Below are 24,384 nucleotides of genomic sequence, written 5' to 3' on the forward strand. Positions count from 1 at the left end.
GGTCAGATGATTACGCAGTTTCCACAGAGAAGTCTGAACCCTTCAAGGACTTTCTATTCTTCAATTTTATCTTTATGGGTAATGACTTTCTAATTTCAATTTTATCTTTATGGGTAATTCTACATACATACAGTAGATGTTGTCTAAGATTGCAGCTGATAACTACATTTAGTAACTTTCACACTTATTTATTTCCACAGAAATAAATAGGGTTTGATGCTAAGCTTATTTAGTTGAGTTTTGTCTTAGAATCTTCTTTCTATAACTGCTCTCGACAAGATAAAATGTAATTTCGCAGATGAGGACTGATTATCAGCTCTTCTTATTTCATAAAACAGTCAACAGCGACATCTCGCGGCCGGTGACAGTAATGACAAATGATTGTCCGGTTGCCTTAGAGACAGAGAAACACAACGTTACGTCACCATTCTGCAAGTCATAATGCGGTCGACTGAGGAGAACCCGGTACTTTTATGTGCTTCAGATGATGATGTAGAGGCACTTAACAGTCTCTTGGAAAGCAAAAGTGGCGACGAAACGCAGCAATCGGAGAATATTTTATGGGGAAAATGATGACACAAAATTGCAACAATTTTATTTTATTTTTATTTCAAATATTAAAAACTTACTTTTAATTTTTGTTTAACTGCACTTTATTTAGAATATGATATCATTATTTAATGATAAATATAATTACGTTCATATAAACAATCCAAAATTATTGTGACAAATGAAAACGTTTCTACTCCAAAAGCAGGGCTGTTGTCGGATGTTCTTGTGATGCTCTTAATGAACACTAGGTGGAGACAGAGACCGCTTTTCATCTTCAGCCAAATTATCTCTCAATATCTATAAAATTGAAAACATGTATTTTTCATTCAGGTTATGTCTACGAAATATGTTTTTCAAAAACTAAATGCAACGCATATAAAAGTCAAATCAACTTAAATATTTTGTATGACTTTGCACGATGTTAACCAGCAGATGTCTCACTCCATAATCATTCACATCTGTGGATTGACGTTGTCAAAGTCTCGATTCGTCCTAATTTCACATTCAAAAACACATGATGTATATCTAAAAATGTCACTGAATTTTAATCGATGTGTAAATGTAGTAAAACCTGTTTGTATTGGTTTTAAACGTGTAATTTTTAAATCCATGTGAGCTGATCGAGTCACTCGGTTATCCTCTAGTTTCCCCTGAATCCCAGCGCACAGGCTGGCAATGGCATGTGATTGAGCTGGAAAAGCGGTCTGGATTTTGAAGTGTGAAAAAGGCTGGGACCGCGAGAAACGGAGGGAGGACGTCCCAAACAACGAGTCACACTTAAAGTGGACGACAGAACAATTAACTGATACTTGCTGATATTTGGATGATTTTTTGGCCGTAAGGACAATGCAGTAAACTCCTGCCGACGATCCGGGAAAGCCGACGCCTGGATTCATTCAATCATTTCTGCAGTTTCCACGACCTGACTCACGGATACAGACAAGAAACAGCACTCCATCAGACTATAACTTCAACTGCTGCTTGTTGCTTCTGTTTTAACTCTTGGCTGCTGATACTGTTTCAAGAAAAACTAGAGTGATCTGAAGCTTTGCACTTTCGTATTTTTTAGGGTTTGATAAGCGTTCGAATCACTGATCTATAATATAGACTTTCGACGCTTTTTTATATCCGTATTTTCTTATTTTATTGTCGACTAGGTAACGTTAGCAACATTGCCCAGTAATGTAAACATAGATTACAGTCGCGCGTACATAAGTTATATTCCAACTGTGAAACAAAGACAAATATGGTAAACTCCAAACGTTTAGTTTGAACATTGTCATACTACTGTCGCTAGTTTATCCTGCTTTATTTAAACTCTTTTTAGCCGTATGGTTTGATTCTAAACCCGCTCAAACCAACGGAAAACATTGTGACTGAGGCTTTCCTGCCACGCGCGTGGAAATCCACCGGACTGGAGTCTTCACCTGGACGTTACCGTGGAGGTGTATCGAGCATGGAGACGGATTCAGTAACCGGTGGCGACGTAGACTCGGTTCAGGGAGGCATGGTTTCTTTAGACCCTGTGGTCGATGGGATGTTGATGGACTCGTTTTGCCAGCAGCAGGGATGGGTGCGAGTGTACGGTAAGTGATATTCAGTGACCGCGCTGGCTTCAGATCTGTTCACCTTAACACCTCGGCGATATAAATCACAAAAGAGGTTTTTAAATACATAATTATGCTCTTCAATACATTCAATAATCAAAATATTGGGGGTTTTATTTTCTATCACCGTTTAATACCGAGGGGAATTCAGAGTCTTGTGTTTACAGGAGCATTGTCAGACAGGACTGTTTATGGCAAGCCGGTTAAACATTTACTGTTACATATCAGGAAAATTTCTAGCGTTTCATCAGCCTCCACCCACCGTTAATATTTCGATTTTATTGAAATACTGTTTTGGATATATACATTTACATGAATTAAAACAAAACCGAACTACTCACACTCAGTAAGTAGCTTCATGGCTGACAAACGAGAGAAGACATCTGCAAATTTTGTTTCCTTTGATTGGAGGTAAATATCCATGTCAATCAAGGCTCCATTTTGTATTATTATAAAATGCAATTTTATAAGATTAGGTCATCAGAGTAATAAATTTGTGAATCTGGCACAGCTAGTTCTGATTTTAAACTGCTAAAACACACAACATGCTGTTATATTTTTAGGGAAATTTATATTCGGGTTGGTCTTGGAATACAGTTGTCTTTCACTGGTTATTGTTCCTCAGTTCCTTGCCCCGTTCCTTGTAATTAGTTTATTTTTATTTTTTTTCCTCCACTAAGGTAACTATTCATTATGTGCCATGAGTGAATATTTGTTTATTTAGTCAGTATTATTTAGGGCTGGGCGATATGGCCTAAAAAAAAACATTTTTTTTTTCTATTTAAAAACAAACTACAACTGACAAAGAAATTGCTCAAAACAAATGTACTCTTTATTTTGTTCTGGTTTTCAATTATGCAGTTTAATCTAAGTTTCCCCTTTGTGCATAAGTGTAACAGGAAACAAGCCTCAAAACATGCTTGTAAACGAGATGGCAGGCACTGCCATTGTAAACAGTGAAAATGTAGCTTATCAGTTTTCTAATAACTTACAGTAACACAATGCACCTTCAAAATAAGTTAAAATATAAATAAAAAATAAAATTGTGTGTCTCTCTTTGATAAAACACCTTTGGTTAAATAAATGTAACAAAAATGACAAAATTAGATCTATTACAAAAATACATACTTGTCACAGTGGTATTCATAAAGTGCTAACAAAACTTTAAACTCATTAGCGTTAGCATTACAGAAAAGTCTGATTTACGCACTGTTACAACAGTCATTGTTTTTTTTCTTTTTACAGTGACATTTGAGTTCATGATTTTAATGTTGTTGTTTTGTGTGGCACACTAAAGACTAATGAAAGACTGTTGATCTTTGAATAATCTCATCTGGTCACCCTAACGCTAGTGAAGTATAACCACACTTTGGAACATTTTGCTCTCTCCGTCATCGTCACTCTTTATTATTAAGCATGAGTTTTCATTCTGTTATTTGTGTGTCTGCGCCGCGCTCGTTCTTGTTGTGTGTTTGTGACTGACAGACAGCCTCCGTGGTGCGCATGAGAGATGTCGCAGATCTCACAGACAAACTTCTTAATAATATCGCAAATTAGAAATGTTTGGTAAGATTAAATGTGCATGATTACATTATTAAGCAAATCTTTTCGCCATCTTCACTCTTTATTATTTAGCGGGAGTTTTCGTTCTGTTATTCGTGTGTGTGCACCGCGCTCGTTCTTGTTGTGTGTGTGTGTGTGTATGTGAGTGTGTGACTGACAGACAGCCTCCGCAGCGCGAATGACAGATTTCGCAGATCTCACAGACAAACGACTTAATATGATCGCACATTAGAAATGTTTGGTGAGATAAAATGTGCACTATAACATTATTCAGGAAAAATACATAGTAGTAACCTTTTGTAGCAACAGCTTTTAAACACACTTTGCAATGTGGCGTTATTTGTTCTGTGTCTGACACTAAAAAAGCAAACCAATTCCAAGCAACGGATGAAACGGTGCCTTTCTTTGGAACGAGTTCTGCGCTGTTAACTGTCATGTTGTCTGTGTGCGGCTGTAAGGAAAGCGGGAGGAGGGCGAGCCCACTCTGAACTACGAAAGCCTAAGGGGAGAGCCGGTGGTGGAAGTTAAAGAGAAAACCTATTTTCATTAAAAACAATTCGCCCTTAACGTCAAATTTGAGTTAATCGATAAAATTGATTTATCGCCCAGCCCTAGTATTATTTTAACATTATATATTAAGAATTCTTCTTCTTCTACTAGTCATTCCCAATCCTAGTAACTATGACATTGTAACAAATGGCTTGTTTTGCAGTTTAAATATATAGGGGTCTGTTGATCAGATTAAAATTTATACAAATTGCCAGTTTCATATTCCATTTCTTTCTGTTACTGTTGTTTATTCCTTAGTTTCTTGTAGATATTTAAATAATCATTACTAGTGTATATTCAAGTTCTTTCAAGTAACGATTAGCAACATATCCTAGCTGTAATTTAATAATTGCTTTATGAGCCAGAGATCTACAGAACAGTTAATAGTTGAGCAAATACTAGTCACTGTTGGCCTATTTACTGGTATTTAAAAAGAAATATAAATTACATTAAAATAGCTGCTGGTTAGTTGTATGGGATATTAAAATGAAATGTTAAAGTGGCTTGCCATAGTACCACAGCTCTAATAGAAACATGCAGGCTTAATGGTTCATTTTCCTTCCTGTGTGTTGCTTATGCTATACACTTTCTACTTACAAAGATACTAGGTTAAGTTGAATGTCCTTATACGTTATACAGTGTGTCTGATGGTACCGTGGTACACTACATTTTGTGCCTTTGGGTTTTTTTCTTTAACTGTAGTGTAATTTGTAAAGAAACAATGGCATGAATATACGATAGTCTAATGTGTGCATTATGATTTGTGGTTAAAGGAACGATTCTGTGGAAAATCCTGGTTACACATAATAGGTTTGAATGTTGATCTGGTTGTGGATGATTTTGTCTCCTAGTTGTAATAGGAGACAGGGTGCAATAGAAAAGGTTTTAGCACATTGTTGACAAACATGAAAATGTGTTCTTGTCACGGTTTCAATTAAAAATGTAATAGGGGTTGTTAGTTTGTTAATGCACGTGCACAATTTTAATTCTGCTTTACAAGACCGAGTAATAGTAAACCATGGTTACTGATTGTGTTTCCAGATCTGTGTTGTTAAATAAAGCTTCTTTAAGGCTGTGTGCACCCTATAGACATGTTGCCAGGGGCTGTTGTCATGGCAGCCTGTTGTCTTCTTATTTAAGGATGTAATTCAAAACCAGGGACTTCACATTAAAGACAGGACATCCAGTTCTGTCCACCCACTGCCACTGACTTCTCATCTCATTTTCTATGCCCACTAATTCAGAGATTGACCAGCTAAAATCAAGTTCTAAAAATTATAATATAGATCAGCCCACAAATTAAAATTTAAGATCCCTTAAAAATAAAAAGTGTCATATTTCTTCTCAACCTAATGTTATTCCAAACCCATATTATTGTATTTCTTCTGTGGAGCACAAGAAAAAATTGAGACATTTTACAAGAATTTTTTTTCTATGCGCTGAAGTTTCAAGCTGGAAAAAGGGCACAAAAGCACCATAAATTTATAAGAAAATTGATCCATTTGACTTGTGGAGTTGTGTTTTCTGAAATCATATGATGAATGTGATCTGTAGCTCATTTCATTAGTATCAATTCCTGATTTGTTCATGAGAGACAAATCTTGAAATGGTATCATTTTCACAAAACTAGTCTAGATTTTGAATCGGACTGACTCGACTGGATACAATGAATAATGAACAACCAATGAATAGTCAAGCTATTTTACGATTTCATACAACTTGGAATATAGTCATACAGCCAACTGTTATTATACTTTTATAGCATTTGGAAATCAGCAACCATCACAGTCTTTCGAATAACTTCTTTTGTGTTCCACAGAACAAATGAAGTAATTCGGTTTTGGAACAACATGAGGATGAGTAAACTATGACACAGTTCTCATTTTGGGTGAACTATCCATTTGTTTAGAAATACAGAGCAGTTTACTCTTATTTTCCAGGCACTGGGAAAAAAGTTCAAATCCAGATGATGTGTTGTAATGTGTAAAGAATTCACGTTTTTTCTGTTCATGTGCTGTCCAACAGCCTATGACATAATTTTAATTTCTTTGGTATTTATCTTTAAATTGCTCCCACTGGTGTAAGCTTAAACTCACTGCGAGACAGAAGTGAGTCATTACAGCCAGAGAGCAGTCAGACCTGTCACATTAAAGCTGTCCTCAGCACGGATGTCATATCATCCATAATTAAATGACCACGGCAGCTGCATGCTCATCATGTTAAACATCCCTTCCTCAGATTGAGGGAAGTGAATCACAGTTTTAAAATAATCAGCTTTAGTTTTGGTGTTGTTCATTCGGTGACTTATTATTAGGAAGTCTAATAGCAATAACAAGCCCTTGAGTGACACTAATAACATAACTGTTCTGTTATAGTTCATGTTCCTCCCACACAGGCTTATTCAAGGTGCCAACTGTGTTCTGTAAATGGTGTTTATGTGTTTTAAATATGGGGTTTGGATTACATTAGGCAGCCTATTTTGGATTTACAGTGCACTTTTTGGGTTTGTTATCCCTGGAGTAAAATTTTGGAAATATATAAATGCTTCCTGCAGTCGTTTACACAAAGCTCGGGGTTGGCGGGTGTGTAGGTAGCCCTGTCAGATTTGGCATCTGTTTGGACCTGCTGGTTCAAAAAGTTTGCCTACATCCACCGAGCTTCTTACATCAAGTCCCTCATATTGAAATGGAAAGGTCTGGGACGGTTCTGCCATGGTGGATGAGAGTGAATGCTGTCGAATGTTTGTGAAGTTGCTGCTTAGATGTATTTAATCTTGTAGAGGAAGCCGAGAGAGGGTGGGGAGGGGTGGGAGTGAATGGTGGAATTGTGTTAGCAGCGGACGGCTCAGGATGTGCGCCCCGCTGCACCACCTCCCCTCCGCCCAACGTGAACCATTCGTTCGTTCATTGTAGCTGTCAGCAGATAGGGCCGGGACTATGATGTAACCAGACCGTTCCAAAAATGACCTCAGTGGACTGGATTCCAAAATTCCAGAGCAACCGGCACCAGTGCGTTCATCGTGGCATTCCAGAGCTGAAATAGCTCAATAAGGATGCTGGCCAGCTTCTCTCCCACTCACTTCCCTTATGTATCTGTTAAGAATAATGTTTTCCATGCCAACTTGTCTATTCATGGACTTGTTTTGGCCATGGCTGTTCTTCTCAGCAGTAGTTACAAAACATTTCCGTGTGGACTTTCAGTCAGAGGGCAGAGCTGCTTTTAGTGGTCACACTTTATTTTAAGATCCAATTCTTACTATTAACAAACTATCTAAGGGATACTGCACCCCAAAATGAAAATTGTCATTAATCATTTACCCCCATGTCGTTCCAAATCCATAAAAGCTTTGTTCATCTTCGGAACACAATTTAAGATATTTGGATGAAAACCTGGAAGCTTATGACTGTCCCATAGACTGCCAAGTAAGTTACACTGTCAAGACCCAGTAAAGTCTGAAAAGCATCCTCAGAATAGTCCATCTGCCATCAGTGGTTCAACCGTTACTTTGACAGTGTAACTTAGATGTTATAAACAGCACTGACATACGTCAGAAATCAGAAGTGGTAATGCTAACTGTAACCATGGTGTTGTGGTAGAAATAGTCGAATGCATTATATAATTTATTTCAGGATTTGTACAACCTATCGAGAGGGAAAAGTATTTTTCAATGACTTTAAAGCATTTCACAAAACTATTTCCAGCACTCTAAAGCTCTAATATGATCCAGTTTGAATGTTATTTTTAATAGGATGAACAAAATAGCCTATTTTGTGGTAAGCAAACACTGTAAAATTATGTAAAATAAAAAAAATACGTAAAATCACAATTATAACCAGCAGACAGCAGCAGAGGAGCTCTTATAGGCTTATTAGTCATCCATTTCTACTTTTTCTCTATATTTTGAAATGATAAAATCACTATTATAAAATATCAAATCATCAAAAATTCAGATTTAGTCAGAATTTTACACTTTTTTGTGTGTGTATGAAGTAAGAACAGTCACAAACGTTTCTTCAATTTGCTACTAAATCACACATAATCACTAAAGTTGTTTAGTTCCATATGCTAGAAAAATGATTGTACATTTAATAAGGGTGGATGATGTATATATTCTGTATATAAAAAGTAGATTTTTCACCTGTTACTGTTGTTAATAAAAGTATGTTTTGTGTGCATCTTAACTCAAGCTTAGTGCTTTACTGTCAAATCTGTATAAACGATAAAAGAAAAATAAACAAGTGAACATCAAATGTTATTAATAACTGCGCTTATCAATGCAAAACTAATAATTTTATGATTACATGACCTAAATTATGTTTATTTTGAATACCCCCACACATCATCCCCCAGCGCTACCAAATCTGCTCCTGGCGCCACCATCTGTAGAATTTAGTGTCCACTGCTCTCAAATCTCAGTCTGTAGCCCTGATAGATCAGTAAAGCCGCAGCTATGTCTGATTTTGTTGCTGAGTTTCTGCATCCAAGATTCTGTCTAAAATTCAATTGCAAAGTCAGATTTAACTTAGTTTAAATGACTAAATGTGTCCTTGACTTGGCTCTCCATTAATCCCTGATTTTCAGTCTGTTAAGCAGCACCTTATAGATAAGGATTAGGCCCTGTTTAATGCAGATTGTGGATGCTCACTTTATGTCATTTACTTCGAGAAAGACTCTCGTGTCTAAGCTTATTAAATGAGGAGCTTATCTTCTAGCACTAACTCTTGAGGAACCTACTGGGGTAATGAAAGTTTTTCACTCTGTTACAAAGAGTGATGAGTTGTGTGGAACACGTGCTGCCTCATCAAGTTTGATGCAGTGTCCAGGTACTCCACATCAACATGTTGGTGATTTGCCTGCAGTGCTGGACGTTCAGATTGAAAAGCCCCTTAATTGGAGAGTCCTGAATTGAGTTCACTGTAGTCACAAGAGTTTCACATGCTCGACTCTGATGCACCAGGCCGCCTGCTTTGCTTCCTCTCCCACGGCTGGTTCAAAGCTGCCTTTGTCTCCTTAGATCTTCCAAAACAACATGCTGATAGTTTTGGGCAAGTCATCTGTGTTAATTTTTTTTTTTTGGGTTGATGCTTTTTAAGTGTGAATGTTTTGAGGGTCACTCATTAGAGTACAGCGGTCTGGTGTTTCCCAGGAGACGAAGGCAGGTATCTGTCAGTTCTCCACCCTTTCCTTTCACTCATGGAGACTGACTGGCTGGAAGACAATGTCCTGGGATTCCAGGCGTTACCTGAAAACACAGGAAGCCCACTTTCCTGTTTTCCTGATCATTCTTGGATAAATATTTAGCTCCTATAGTCTTGCCATAAAACATGATGGTGAAGAACATTATATTGCCCTGTACCTTTTGTATCCATACATGATTTTCTAGAAGACTTATTACTCGTTTCTCTGGAATGACCACTAACTGTGTAGTTTCAGGTCTTGTGTATGACTCTGGTGTCTCTTTATTTCTGATCAATATGTTCATTTTTTTTTTATTTGGTAAGTAGTCATGCAATTAGCAGGATAAAGTACAGTAGGGTGGTCATCATCACAAAATAAACCCTTTCAGGATGATCCAAGATCTCTCTGTTTGACTTTGAGATCCCAAGCACCCTATAAGGAATTATTTTTCTAATGAAAACCTGATTGGACAATATCACTTCAAAATAAGAAATGTATTTTAATGCATCCAAAATTAAAATGTTTACCAAAATAAAAGTGCATTTTATTTTTAATAAAGTAACTAAATACATTTTATTAATTTTTTTTTTTACCTTCGCTTTTTTCTGTCTTGTATTAGTTATTAAATAATATTCAAATGTCTTTAATTGTTTGCCATGTGTTTGCTGTGAAAATAGTTGCATTCAGTGTTAAAAGCCAATAAACAACCAGTAATATCTATTTAGAAAATTAGTTTTAGATTATAACTTTTACTTGTACAATATATGTTTTATAGTTTTAATATTTTAATTGCTTTAATTTAATGTGACATTTTACATGTAGATTTCAGCCTAAAATATTAAGTGGGAAAAATGCTGTGATGCTACTTTTACATTTTTGCTACTCTTCAATAAACTTGTTTGACTTTGTTTTGTTTTTTTTCTAGTGACTGATAATTTTGTTACGCTTTTATTATTAAATTAGCTACTTACTATACATACAGCTGAACTTTGCTTCAACTTTTTTGCTTTATAAATGACTTGGGAATGTCTGTTTCAACATCCTGATAACCTCTGCAGCTTGTGTCTCCCATCTGAACATTAATTCCACGTGCAAGACATCTCATGAAAGAATTCCTGCCACTCTGGGCTATCGATTAGAGCGTGTCAGCAGACCGGTGGCATGTGCTTCCTGCCTGCTCTTTTAAAGACTGATACAGGAGTGTTACCCCCTCAAGGATTGTCAGAATTGATTGGCTTAATTGGTTTGATTGCGATAACACCCCTCAGGTTAAACAACATCCTCTTATTAACCAGCTCATGTCTGTGCATTACAAATTCACTGAGGATTTGGTACCTTTGAATTTCTACAGTTGGAATTAGACTCATCTGTTCCTGTAAGTAGGCCAATCCAATTATAATATTCCTCAATTTGTATTTATCCAGTGTAGCTGTGCATTCGGCGATAATTCATTAGAAGTTGCTCAAGGTCGAGCTGTATCCTCCGAGTGGCGTGTTCTATTAATTAAATGCTCTCTTGCCTCGGGTTAATGTAACTCGTGTGTTTTATCACAGCCCTTTGATGGATGTGATTCATTACGGGTGAGCAGGTCGAATGCAAAAACGCATCAATAAAGCTTCCGCTCATCTGGAATCGTCTGAGCCAGGCTGTCAAGAGGGAAGTATATCTTTTCTGGCCTGTATGGTGCACCTGCCATTGATAAAGATACACATGGTTGGCAGATACTTGGAAGAAAATGAGCAAGATATCCAATGGATAACGATAGAGGAATAGGAGAAAGACGGCTCGGTCTGATCCAAGATAAACCTTCAGGTTCTTTTGTTTAACATTCAGCGCTGCTATAATTGATGACTGCTCATATTTAGTAGCCACTTCCTCGTCGGTAAAAACCTAGATGGTAATTTTCCACCTGTCTGCTCTGATTCACCGTGACCACTCTTAGCAAAAATGCCTAAATTAAATGGATAATAAAAGCCACGCTGCACTCTGACTTCCACAATCTCGTGTTACTGACAGAGACTCATGTGACGCCAAGGTTATTTGATATGATCTCACAGGAACCAGAGTCAGAACTCTGCGTTTAGATTTCGCCCTCAGCAGCACCTTCACATTAATCTGTTCTAAAGCTTTTACCATTTGGCTTTGTAGACTTTAGGCTACCGAATTTGTTTAGGAAGGCTTGGCATATGTAAACATTGAGCCTTAAGGGATTTCAGCATCTTTGTTGCAATAAATTTGGAGCAGGTATTGTAGAGCTCTGGTTCAGTGAATGGTTTGCTCAGTCCACTAAGCACATATAACGCAATGTCTGTCATACACAATGCTTTACTTTAGCTGGCTTGTTTGAGGAAAGCATAAGGGACTGAATGACATCATGATGCATAACAAGGCCCCTCCCTTTAGCAGTGCTAGTGTTTGATTGGTCGACACCAGCTGTGTGTCCATGTGTGTGCTCTCTTATGTCTTCTTCTGGAAGATGGACAGTTGGTAAGTGTAGCAGTAGTTTTCTAGTGGGCTTGATGGCCCCAGTTGCATTGTCTAAGCAATCCTTTTGACCTTGGTTGAATTTTTCCCACTTATTATCATTATAAAAAAAAGAAATCGTATTACATTTTTTCACATTAAAGGTAATAAAATACTTTTTAATGTCATCATAGGCTAACTATAAAAGGCGAATGTTAATAATAATGAAAAATAAGTTAATGGTCTTTAAAAAAAGGCTTTATTTTCTACGTTTTTTATATACAATATCAATCAAATGTTTGGGTTTGTTAAGAGTTTTGATTTTTAAAGAAGTCTCTTATGCTCTTTTAAGCTTTGTTTATTTAATATATAATGTATTTATGTATAGATATAGTTAAACTGTTATATTGTGAAATATTATCATTTAAAAATTTATATTTTAACAATTTAAAATGTAATTTCAGCTTCCATTACTCCAGTCTTCATGTCACTTGATCCTTCAGAAAACATTCTAATGATTTGGTGCTTCTTACATTATTGACAATTTTGCTGCTTATATGTTTTCCATGCATAAAAGACCGATCCGATCAGTCAATGGATCTGATCAATAAATGAAATAAATTGATTATTCTAAGGAAATCTCTTTTTTCTAAATTTTCTAAAGTTTTGTTTTTAATTTAATTTAAAGTTAATTGTCCTACTTGTTGTTATGCATGCCTTTTTAAAATGAGCAGTTTTTGTATTCAGCCCATTATGTTCATTGTGCAATTTTTTTTAATGTTCAATTTTGGAACAAATTTGGTTGCCAATTTTATTCAGTGTAAAATCTGGGTCGGAAAGCAAGAGCAGTTGAAAACCACTGTTGATTCACTTTAATAGTGAGCCATTACAGTCATTATCTCTAATGTGGGTGCCAGGCAGTTCTGTCAGATATGACGGTCAGGTCTAACTCTTTGAATCTTGAAATTGCGTGTTTCAGCCTGACGGCCCTTATGGACTGTCTTGTTGATATAGAGGTTCATGTTGTGCGCTGTTTGCTCTGCAAATGACTGGTAAGAGTCACAGATCACACTTCACTGCTTAGCAATGCTGTGCAAGCTGCCAAAAGCACGAATGAAAGGCTAAAGAAAATCAGACTTCCCTTAGTGTGTTTCATGCACTTTGCAGACCCTAAGGATATTAGGCAACTCTGAAAGCCCTGTTTTATTCGTCGATCGAGAATGGCCAAATGGGGTCAGGCGCTGCGGGCTCCTCTGAGTCTGACTGACCGAAGTCTACTGTGGGAAGCATCCAGATTTTTACCGTGCTAATGTACAGCTACAGTACCACAATTGAAAAAGCTCTACGGTTACTTCATAAAAGATTTCAGATGACTATCACTTAGTCTGAGATAAGCCCCATTGATGTGGCGCCTTCGCATAAATAGAAGTCTGCATCATTAAGACATTGAAGGTATGTGTACAGGGCGTGTATGTTTGCCGTTCCATTTGCTTTCAACATTATCTATTTGTGTACATTTTGTAAATGCATTGTCAGTCTTGTTTAGTGCATGTGCATCATTGTGAAATGTCTTTCCAGGTTTTGTGTGGGCCATCTCATCTATTTTGCACACGACCTTTAGTCTTGTGTTTCCACTCCACTTGGTCTGTTACTATCTTATCAGGGCTTTGCAGTGAACGGCTTTAGAAAGCGGCTCAGCTGGACTGGACACGTACAGTGAGGCAGGTGAAGCCGAGCTCTTGTTCTTGACATCCTTTTCCCATCTTAAAGAGTCCTTTGAGGTACAAACAATAGGGCAGCAGTTCTACTCCGAAAGAGTCATTATTTTCCTCTGAGGTTCTCAAATATAAAGGGCTATTCTTAGTAAGATTGAAATGAAAACCTTAGTGATAGTTCACATAGAAATTAAAATTCTGTCATCATAGAGTGCAGCAGTCATGATGTGTTTTTGTAGGCCAACAAAGAAGTTCAATCTGGTTTGCTCAACAAAAACCCATAGATTTTTTTTTTATTTGGTTTTTGGATTATTAAGAAGATAACAAACAATCATGTGTCTTACATGTTTATCATGATAATCACCACAAATTAACCCCACTTTCATGAATTTTAAAGACTAAATTTAAATGTCAGAAATAAAAATTAACATAGGCTATAACACCACCACCATTATGCTTCCAACAACTCTTTCAATCCGTATTTAAAAACCATTTTTCTTGAAAGATTGAGTTAAAATAGTTAGCTAGAGCATGATTATTAACACGTTGAGACTGTAAAAGCAAACTAGTTAGTGGATGAGTTAAATGGTTTAATGTCTCTGACAAACTCCGTAGTCCCATTAAGCCACTTGGTAGCAACTTGTCCTTTTAAAAAGCTTAAAATAAAACAAAAGGGATTTTTATTACATGTCATGGAAGAAAATGGGAAAAGATCTTGAGCTTGTTGTTAACCACAGACCTTATTTTAGGTGTTTAATCAAACCCATTAAAAAAAAACCCATAGGCTTCAGGACGATGGAACCGAAAGTGCCAAAATGCTAAATCGTTTCCGGATTTTGGACTACAGATGTATGCAGAGGTGGGTAGAGTACCCAAAAACTGTACTCAATTAAAAGTACTTATAGAAATATCTACTCAAGTAAAACTAAAAGTAATAGTCTGAATAGTTACTTGAGTAAGAGTAAAAAAAGTATTGAATAAAAAAACTACTCAAGTTGTTACTAGTTACATTGGAACATGTAATGTATATCTATAGTCTATTTTTAATTTATAGATAAAATGTATGTTGTGTGTGTGTGTATTTTTTTTCATCAGCCTTTACGCCAGTCTTCATTGTCACATAATACTTCAGAAATTATTCCAATATGTTGATTTACTATGAATTATGTTCTTTTTAGCTTTCTATTAATCAAATAATCCTAAACAAAATGAAACCGGTTCCAAAAAAATTAAGCACCAAAACCGTTTCCAGCACTGGTAATAAATCAATATATAAGAATGATTTCTGAAGGATCATATGACTCTGAAAACTGGAGTAACAGCTGATGAAAATTCTGATTTGCATCACTGAATTAAATGATATTTTAAAGTATATTAATTATTTATAATATACATTTGACACGGAAAAGAGTGAAAACTCCTCACATGACCGCCAAGTTACCGAACATCTGAACATAAAGCAAATGCACTGACGGATCTTCTTCCGTCTGTTCTGCAAAATGTAAACAAATGTATATTTCTACAAGCGTAAATATTGTGGAAATATATCAATATTAATTGTGTCTAAAGGCATTCCTCCAGGAACAGAGCTAACACGGGTTTGGAGGGTATTCATTTCATACTCTGTGACAGCTTATTTAATGTAAAAAATTATACAATGTATTTAATGTATAAGTTACATGTACAACAAACTAGTAATATCATAGTGGTGTCGTATACTGTAATCAAATGTAGCCTATCTATACCTGTTGAGCCATAGACGGCACATGCGGTGTTCATCAAATAAAGATCTTCATCGCTAGCAAACAATTGCCTTTGCAGATTTGCTTTTAATTGACTGTAGATCCAAAGCCATGTCTTCAACGCTCTTGATGTTCTTAAACTTTCTGTTACAACTCTGATTGAGAACCGCTTCAGACGGCTCAGCGTGTGCGGCAGGGAACTGAACAAATCATTCAAACTGATTCACGAACCAATTCACTGGTTTGCCAACTGGTTTGATCAAGCCTCGAAAACAGAATTGACTCAAAAGAATGAATCAGGAAGCAATGAAACTGAAGCATTTATAAATTGTTTTGCATGAAGGTAAAGTAACTAAAGGAGCATGGCCCGTTGTAACGAAGTAAAAGTACAGTTTTTTTCACTAAAATGTACTTGAGTAAAAGTAACCATCTGTAAATATACTCCGAAAGTATTAGTTACCCAAAAAATGTACTCAAGTAAATGTAACAAAGTAAGTGTATGTCATCCCTGCAGCACTCTATTTGAAAATGTTGTTCCAAGCTTGTATAAATGATATTTTGAAGAACATTGGAGACCATTAACTTTCATTGTATGGACAAAAACACTGAGACATCTTTCAAAACGCCTCAATTTTGTTGCTCAGAAGAAAGTCATACAAGTTTGGAATGACATGAGGGAGATTTATTTTGGGGTTAACTTTCGCTTTTACATGCATTTTCCTCTCTAATCAGTTGAGGATCTTTTTTGATCTGCTTCATGCATTTGGGGTTCCAACTCCGAGCAGCTATTTACTAGATTGTTATCAGCAACATTATGTCCAGGCTGCTGTTGATGCCTGTGTGGGCCTGCTGTACGGAGGAGGAGACGGAAAGTTTCTTTTCTTTCTTTTTTTTCAGCCTCCACACTGGGGTGATGTCTGGGGGTGGCAGGATTTCCCCTACTTAAGAGCCAAAGCGAGAGCACTAACCTATGTGTGGGTTAAAAATACACACTCCTCTGTTAGTTGGGGGTCTGTCCTTGCTGAGAGAAAAAAATGCATGGAAGAATTTGTACATGTCTGTGTGTTTACTGTAAGGAGAATGGGATGTTGCCAGGAACTAGGGCTGTGCGTTCCATCAGATATTCACAATATAATTATACAATACAAAATTATACAATTTCTCTTTATCTTGTTTTTTTTTTTTTTTTTTTTACTTACAAGTGTAGTAGTGTTTAGGGCTGTCACTTTTGAGAAAAATCTAATTCGAATGGATCTCGAATATCATGCAATGTATTCGAATATATTCTAATATCTATGTGCCCCCCCATCCCCCGACAAAAAAAAACACCGTAGCCTAAGGGTCCGTCCACATATCGTGCCTAAAAACGCGTGGAAAACGATAGGCGCGCCGCTTTCTCCTTCTCCAAAGCGCTCGGGCAGTTGCACTCCTGAGGTGTCTGCTGTTGCTTAGCAACCATGACCTGCTCTCTCCATGAAGACGCGGAAATTTCACCAAAAATTAAATGGATTTGAAGCACTGAAAATCACTTGCAGTAGCTCTGATACTAATTTTATTTCAAAATGGCAATCCATATATAGCTATGGTCAGCTGTTCCTTCACCTTAGCTGAGCTTTCAAATTTGTTAAAGGATGAAGCTGATTGGTTAGTTCTTGTCACATGACCCGGGGTGCACTTGCGGCTCTCAGAAAAGTTAAGATGGTTTTAACTTGATGCGGTATGAACGCGTCGCTTCCATTATGAGTGTGAATACCGCGCGCCTACATTGGAAATAATGAACATGGGTGCGCAAATGACGTGATATGTGAACGGCCCCAAATGGAGATTCAATCAAAAATGTTTAGCAGTGCCCTCTACTGGATAAAATGGCAAAGAATAAAATAAAAAACAAACGGTCTAATCATAGACTGTAAAAAATGCGCTACACATGGCATTTTATTTATAGTTCAATTATGAATATTTCACGTCATGCTCCGATGCATATTCGAATATTGAATAAAAAGTGACAGCCCTAGTAGTGTTATGATGGATGTTTTAATAGTGCCTCTTTTTTTAAATGACAAAACATCAAACTCCATTACAGTTCATTTTAATGGTTCCAACTGTCGGGTCTTCATAATATGATTCATGATCTTAGTGTTATCTTTATCATCTGTAACCTTCAAAGGTTACAGTGCATTCAAACCACTGGTGAAACTCCCATTAGCTGTGGTTGAGCAATCCTTTTTTTTATGTGGCCTGTTGTCCCCTCTGCCCTCTCCTTATTCTTTTCTGACAGATTTGTAGGGCCTAAAGCTATTTTTAGGAGAGGGGAATGCGTGCATGCCCCGTCCCTCCTGGTTTCCTCCTGCACTAAATAGTAGAGCTAAAAAAAATCACTCCGACAATGTGGCGGTAGGTGTAGCTTGGGGCCTTGTGTCATTACTTCCTGTGGTCAGATGTGTAGACAATGTGTCCTCCTTTGCTGCAGAGGTTGGTGGGATTTTTTTTTTTAGGCATTGGATTGCATTAGCACTTCTTTTAAGCAGTCATAATGACCTATACATATCAAACCATATTTAATTTGTAGAACAATTACTGAAACACTGAATGAAAACATGATCTTTGCTCTTTTTCAGATCAGATTGGGCTGTTGATAATGGCGTTTATTTGCATCTCACGCAAGTAGCAGTGGAGTGGGATACTGGTGTTTAATGATTGCTTTCATGCACTGCCTCCAGGCACAGAGCTTGTTTGATGGCTGTAACAGGGTGCTAATTGCTACTGTCCAGACTGGACTCTCACAGGGCGTCAAAAGGCAGGAAATTGCTTCACTGACTTCAGAACATATAATAATAAAAAATCTCATGGATGTCGGATATAGTGTGAACGTGACTTTATCTCCACGCTCTTTCGCTCACCTGGATTTAATGCTTTGCCTTGCATGGATGACCTGCATCAACCAGATGAATGATGTGAAGTTCAATAGCACACACATGTTGTCAAGTTGAATGTGTTCTCCACCTGACGATTACGCAATCATCTTTTTATATTATGCTAAAATACTCGCACTGCACAACAAGTGGTGTGGTGTTTCTGACGTAGAAACCCGGAAGCAAATGGATGCACACATATGCATCGTGGTACTCTTGTGAATGTGCATCAATTTATCCCCATTTAAACTGTTAGTAATTTTTAAATTATTTTGAAGCCACATTTTGTAGTTTTGTGGTGATTTTAGGTCTTATTTAAATAAGTAAACAAAATTGCTGTAAAACAAATGCTTTTTATTTATTTTTTATTTTTTTTTAAACCAGTGTTTACACAGTGATCCCGATACAAATTATCCATTTAAAAGGCTGTTGGTTGATTTTGGAATTCATTCACTTCTCTTAATCAGCCAGGCGGGCTGGGCTCAGTTATGATCTAATGACAATATATTTGTCTTAGATGTAGAAAACTTGCTTGCTTTCGTTTTTGTTTCTATGCTTTCCATAAATCTGCATGCTAAGGTTTATTTATAATCTTCAGAAGAGTCCATAATGCACATGGTAAATCTCAGCAGAGAATGTCGACTTTAATATTCACAGCTTTGACCTTCTGTACTAAATCTTTTGCTCTGGAAATGTACTGCCCAATCCCAAAATCTGGCATATGACAGGGAGTCCTGCTCACCAGCTGTATGTTTCTTTTTAACATGACACAAGGGCATATCGTTTTTACAGTGGCTTGGTTATTTGAATGTAAAACCTGTTTGAAATGTTTCTGATTCAGCTTGTCGCATCGAAAACCTTTTAAGTTATCAGCATTGAAAGGATCAGACTCGGAAGGAATTTTCTTCTTTAACGTTCTCATTGGTTCATTGGTTGCTCTTGAGTTCATTGGGCTTTTGTACAGATGTGGGTATGCTGATGTGGCGCCGACATGCTATTGACCGCAGATGTTATAAAAAGGATATGATTATCAGTCTCTTCATGTAATCGAGATCAAAATTACAACCATTGTAACCTGTCTCCTTTTGTACAAAACTTTTGTACTATCTTCACGCCATCAAATTGCTATCATGCTGGATATCACAGCTTTGATTCATCATGAACATTGAGAAGAGCAGTATAGAAGAGCACATCAAACCAATCAGAACTAACTATTTTATTATCCAGAATAAGGAACTTCCATGTTTGTTCTGTTTTTCTGAGACCTTTTTTCCCTCTATTGCACAACAGATTGCAGGGAAATCCCTTAAAGTTACTGTTCAGTTTGTCTAATTCATTGAAAGCATTGCTGTTATTTTTAAAATGGTTATCTTTATCATTACTCTGTATTTATACTTGTAGCTCTACAGAAGCCGTATGTTAGATGTTCCCTCTACTCGACTCATTTCTTCAAGCATTTTTATTTTTGTTGTTGTTCTTCCGATTTTACTTTACTCATGAAACGGTTGGTGTTGCGCCAGCCACAGAGTGGGGCCACTAAATGGGCAACACATGCGCTGATTGGATAGTGAGGCAAAGTGTTTCTGAACACACACATATCTGACACCTATTTCCTCCCTGAAACCCTAGCAGCAACCCAGAATCCAGGAAGTGGTGTCTCACCAGTAGATGTCTTGCTCTTTCTCTGACAGACATTTGCTCAGCATGTTTCTTCAAGGAGTTCTCGGGGACAGTGTTATCCGCTATGTCAGGCATCACATTTAGAGGTTTATGCTCGGATAACTTGATTAGATCCAGCCTAGCTCATCGAGATGAGACTATGATGCAATTGTTCGCATTTGCAATGGACTGAAATTGATTTTGGCTTCCTGCTTCTTGATATTGTTAAGCTTTTTTAGCTTTTCTCTTCTCATCAACCATGAGTTTACCAAGAAAGGCCACATTGGAGGAGCAAACGGGGTCAAACAGGAATCCATCACGCTGTTCGTCTGGCAGAGAGAGCACTCGTCGCTGGCGTCTCCTCAACAGGCCTTGGCTAAAGCACCGTTCAAATTCAGCCCCTGAGGAGCCCTTGGACACACATGACAGAAGGAACCTGGCTGGACGGGATATGTACACACAGAGCTTGACGTGGTCCAGAAGCAGCAGCAGTACGGCTCGATCCAATCCTCCTATCTCCAGGGTCCACAGTCTCCCGGACCCCCATAGGGTCACCAACTGCGGTGTCCTCCTGGAGCATCCTAATCTTCAGAGGGACTGGCTATCTCGCAGCTCGAACCCCTTTTTAAGATCTACATCTCAACTGGGGAGCGAAATTCGTACTGAGACTCCACCGCTCAGAAGGGGGCTGAGCTCTCAAACGTTTTCAGGGATTCTGCTCTCCATGTCGAGAAGAATTAGCCAAATTTTAAATACCTCTCCTGAGCCGGCTGTTGGAGAACTTTCAGAAGACGGTAGGATATTTGATTAATGTTTGTAGGCACAGTATGGAGGCAACTGCCCTACCATTTAGACTAGATTTTGTTTAAAAACTTGAATTTTGCTTTGTTCAAAATGGTTTTAAAGTTTTCTTACTTTGGGGTTGGTTCACTAAAAATGTAAATTCTGTCACTGTTTACTTAACCCTGTTGTTGTTCCAAACTGTGACTTTCTTCTGCGGAACACCAAATATGATATTTTGAAGTATGATGACAACAGTTTTGGTTACTATTTTGTATGGACAATAAAACACTGAGACGTTTCTCAAAACATCTTTTATGTTGCACAAAAGAAAGTAAATCATACAAGTTTGGAATGATATGAGAACTGTTGCCAAATGTGCCTGGCAAGGGTGGCAAAGAAATGCTTCTGAAGTGGTATAAAGGTGTCTTTACAGTTTAATGTCTTAAATGCACCAATTACATCTGATTCATAGGGGCTGAGATGCGTCAGAGCAGGCATTATTTAGTATGGCTTTATTGCATCTTTACACTGAATTTTGAGCAGGCACAGAGCAGCCTTACCTTAGTTTTGTAAAGACGCCTTAGGGTGAGTAAATGATGAATCTAAATTTTTGGTCGAACTATCCCTTTAAGCGCAGTCTTAACAATGATTTGTTTAAAATTTGTTCAGTTGTTGGGTTGGTCGAGCACTGACTTTGTCAGAAGTGTAGCTGCTTTCCCCTGTACTGTATGTAATGGTTTGACTAATTTTAGAATCAATGATACAACACAGCGAGGTGTTCATGGGTTTGAGCCAGTCATATTTGAGTTGCGTATACAAGGTGATATTACAATTCACTGACAATTTGCGTAACATAATGGTTTATATTTTAGCCTAAGCATTGTTATTGCCAACCTCTCCATTAACTCCTTTCGCATTTGAATGTGAAATGGAAATACACTGAAAACCGAATCTCATTAGCGGAGTAAACACCTTTCCCTCTTTTAGATTCACTTCCCCCTTCCTGGTTTCCAACTAATTTTTGAACACTTCCTATCACTGTTAGCATAAATGCTAATTAGCTAGCTTTGATAGAGTGGTAAACTGAGCAAAAGCATTCCCTTTGAGTTCACAGCACCTCACTTGCTCTAATAAAGTAATTATTGCTTTCGGCTCCTCTTGGTTCAACACTATTCAGCTGAGTTTGGGAGTGTGAATGCAGATCCCTGGGTTGGCTTGGAGTTTGTGTCAACAAACCTGGGGGTGACAGCAGGAGTTTCAACCCCTCCTAAGTCCAACTTTTTTCTCCATTCCTTTAGAAATGTAGGAGGCAGCTCACTCACCCCTTTTTGTATGCTAATACGTGTTCCTACAAGGGTACAAAGACCATGGGCTCGCCACCTTTTAGCCTTATTACCCTTTGAAAAGCTGGGGCAGAGGTGGTCTGCAAGAGTCATGAGAAAGCAGCCTGTGGAAGGCAGAACTGTAACTTCAATAAAACCAATTTCCGTTTTAAAGCAGAATGTACAATTCAGGTCTTTCTGACGCATTAGTAAGCACGGTTTCCTCATTTAGGTCTTCACGTAATGGGCTGGTTGCTTCAGGAATGCCCCAGCCTGACAGAAACACAGTGGGTGGGGAGAGCTGCTAGTCTTAGACCTGCAGCCGAAAATGGGGCGATGCTGAATTTGCAGTCCCAATGTCATGCTTAAACTTTGTTCTGTCAAGCAGATATTCCCACAAGAGTTGGCACACAAACCTTTGTCACTGTGCATTAACAGCGAGATCGAGCAAGAACAGTCAAGACACTTAATCCTTTAGGATGGAAAGGGCTGCCAATGAAGAATCAGCTGGCTTGAATATAGACCGAGAATGTCAGTTTATTTTTTTATTTATTACACTTTTTCTTTACAATTTCTTTCGGTCTCTTGAACAATGCCAGGAAACAACTCTTCAGAGTAAAAGGAATGTTTGTTTATTTTTTGTTTATATTTATTTATTTTTATGTTTATTCAAGTGAAAAAGGGTGGTAAATATCATGCTTTCATTTGCAAAACAACATTATTATTGTTGTTATTTATTGTTAATGTTGTTATTTAATTTGTATTCATATATAATGATAATAATAATAATAATAGCAAATGTTTAATCAGTGCTATTTAGTTTTTAATAATAATAATAATAATAATGGCTTTGTCTAATTAATTGTTGTTAAAACGACAGGATCATAAAACAATAGTGGATTTATGTTTGAAGCACATACACAGGAGGTGAGTTAATGCATTAGTGGGGGATATAAGAAAAGACATGCAAATGTTCCAGGCATGTTGATGGCAGCTTATTTAAATATGCAACAATTCTCTCAGCGGCGGATTGGCGTACTTGTGACTTGAACAAAAGAGCATGCGCTCGGTGCCCTGCCTCTTGCACGGTCCCATCTGGAACAATGGAGGAAAGGAATATCAGCGCTGCAAATTATTTAACATGACAGATGTCAGACTGTGAGAAATGCATGACCTCCTTGTGCTACAATAAGATTTGATGAGTGTAAAAAAAAAACACGTAGCCATGAAAAATGTGCTAATTGCACAAAAATTGAAAGAAGTTAAATGGATTTTTCTCACCAGTTTTTTATTTTTTATTTTTTCAACATTGCTTTCAGTCCAAAAAATGTCAGTTTAAAAATCGACTGAATTGCACAATAGCTTAAGTGATTCCAATACAAATGCAGTCGAAATGTTATAATTACATTCAGTTTATTGGATCCAGTGTCCTAAAAGTCCATGTGTAACTCATCCCTCAACAGTATAGATGTATCAGAGGGGCTCATCTTGGCAGAGGGCATGTATTGTGAGCGTAGTGTTTTTCTGAGTAGTGTGGTGTTTTAGCTTCTGCAGGGAGTTACAACTGACTGAACAAATCCAGCCTTTGTCATTTTAGGAGGAAGATTTTTTTAGTGTGCAGATTAAAGGGCAAAGGGACGATGGCGTGTCATCTCAGAGCTGCTTCACTAGAGTGGCACGATAGTAAAAGGCTTGTGACGCTGTTGATGTAAATTATGAATGACACGAAGCACTCTCCTGTCACTTCAATGGCACAGACCCACTAGCTCCATTCTGCTGTTCGCCAGCATTTTGTGCCATTTTGCTTTAGGGAAATGACCTGAAAGGGCACCTTTTATATTTCTAAACACAGTTAATGGTCATTTAAAGACAAGGGGAATCCATTAAACAGCAGGTGATTTTGGGTAAGTTTACCAGGGCCTGGATTTCTAATTTATAAGAGTGCTTATATTGTTGGCTATTTTATTTTATTTTATTTTATTTTATTTTATTTTATTTTATTTTATTTTATTTTATTTTATTTTGTACTGTCAAGTGGTTAATTGCGATTAATCGCTTCCAAAATAAATTTTGTTTACTCAATATATGTGCGTGTGTACTGTGTATATTTATTGTGTATGACTCTGCAAATATCATTTTTTTTAAATTGTTGATCGCGTTCTGGAACCAAAGTCTTCATATATTCTTATAATTTATTATATATAAATATATGTAACATAAATTACATATTTTCTTAAATATATACATGCCTGTGCTTTTATTTATATATACATAATAAATATACACCGTACACACACATATATTATGTGAACAAAAGCGTTTATTTTGGAATGCTATTA

General features: G+C 37.2%; 1 protein-coding gene across 4 annotated transcripts in view; it reads left to right on the forward strand.

Annotated features, from left to right (window-relative positions):
- The first annotated feature begins 1,093 nt into the window (after nucleotides 1-1,093).
- The window catches only part of LOC127951238 (ras GTPase-activating protein nGAP), a 73,255-nt gene continuing 49,964 nt past the window's right edge, over nucleotides 1,094-24,384 (forward strand). The window contains exon 1 of one of the 4 annotated variants that reach the window (XM_052549050.1): nucleotides 1,094-2,138. In XM_052549050.1, coding sequence (XP_052405010.1) covers nucleotides 2,009-2,138 — 130 coding nt within the window. In that variant the 5' untranslated portion in view covers nucleotides 1,094-2,008. Of the gene's footprint in view, nucleotides 2,139-19,892; nucleotides 20,735-24,384 lie in introns of those variants that run through there. The other 3 variants (XM_052549051.1, XM_052549049.1, XM_052549048.1) reach the window with 3 other exon arrangements.

Source organism: Carassius gibelio, chromosome B2 (assembly GCF_023724105.1).
Source record: "Carassius gibelio isolate Cgi1373 ecotype wild population from Czech Republic chromosome B2, carGib1.2-hapl.c, whole genome shotgun sequence".
Taxonomy (NCBI): Eukaryota; Metazoa; Chordata; class Actinopteri; order Cypriniformes; family Cyprinidae; genus Carassius; species Carassius gibelio.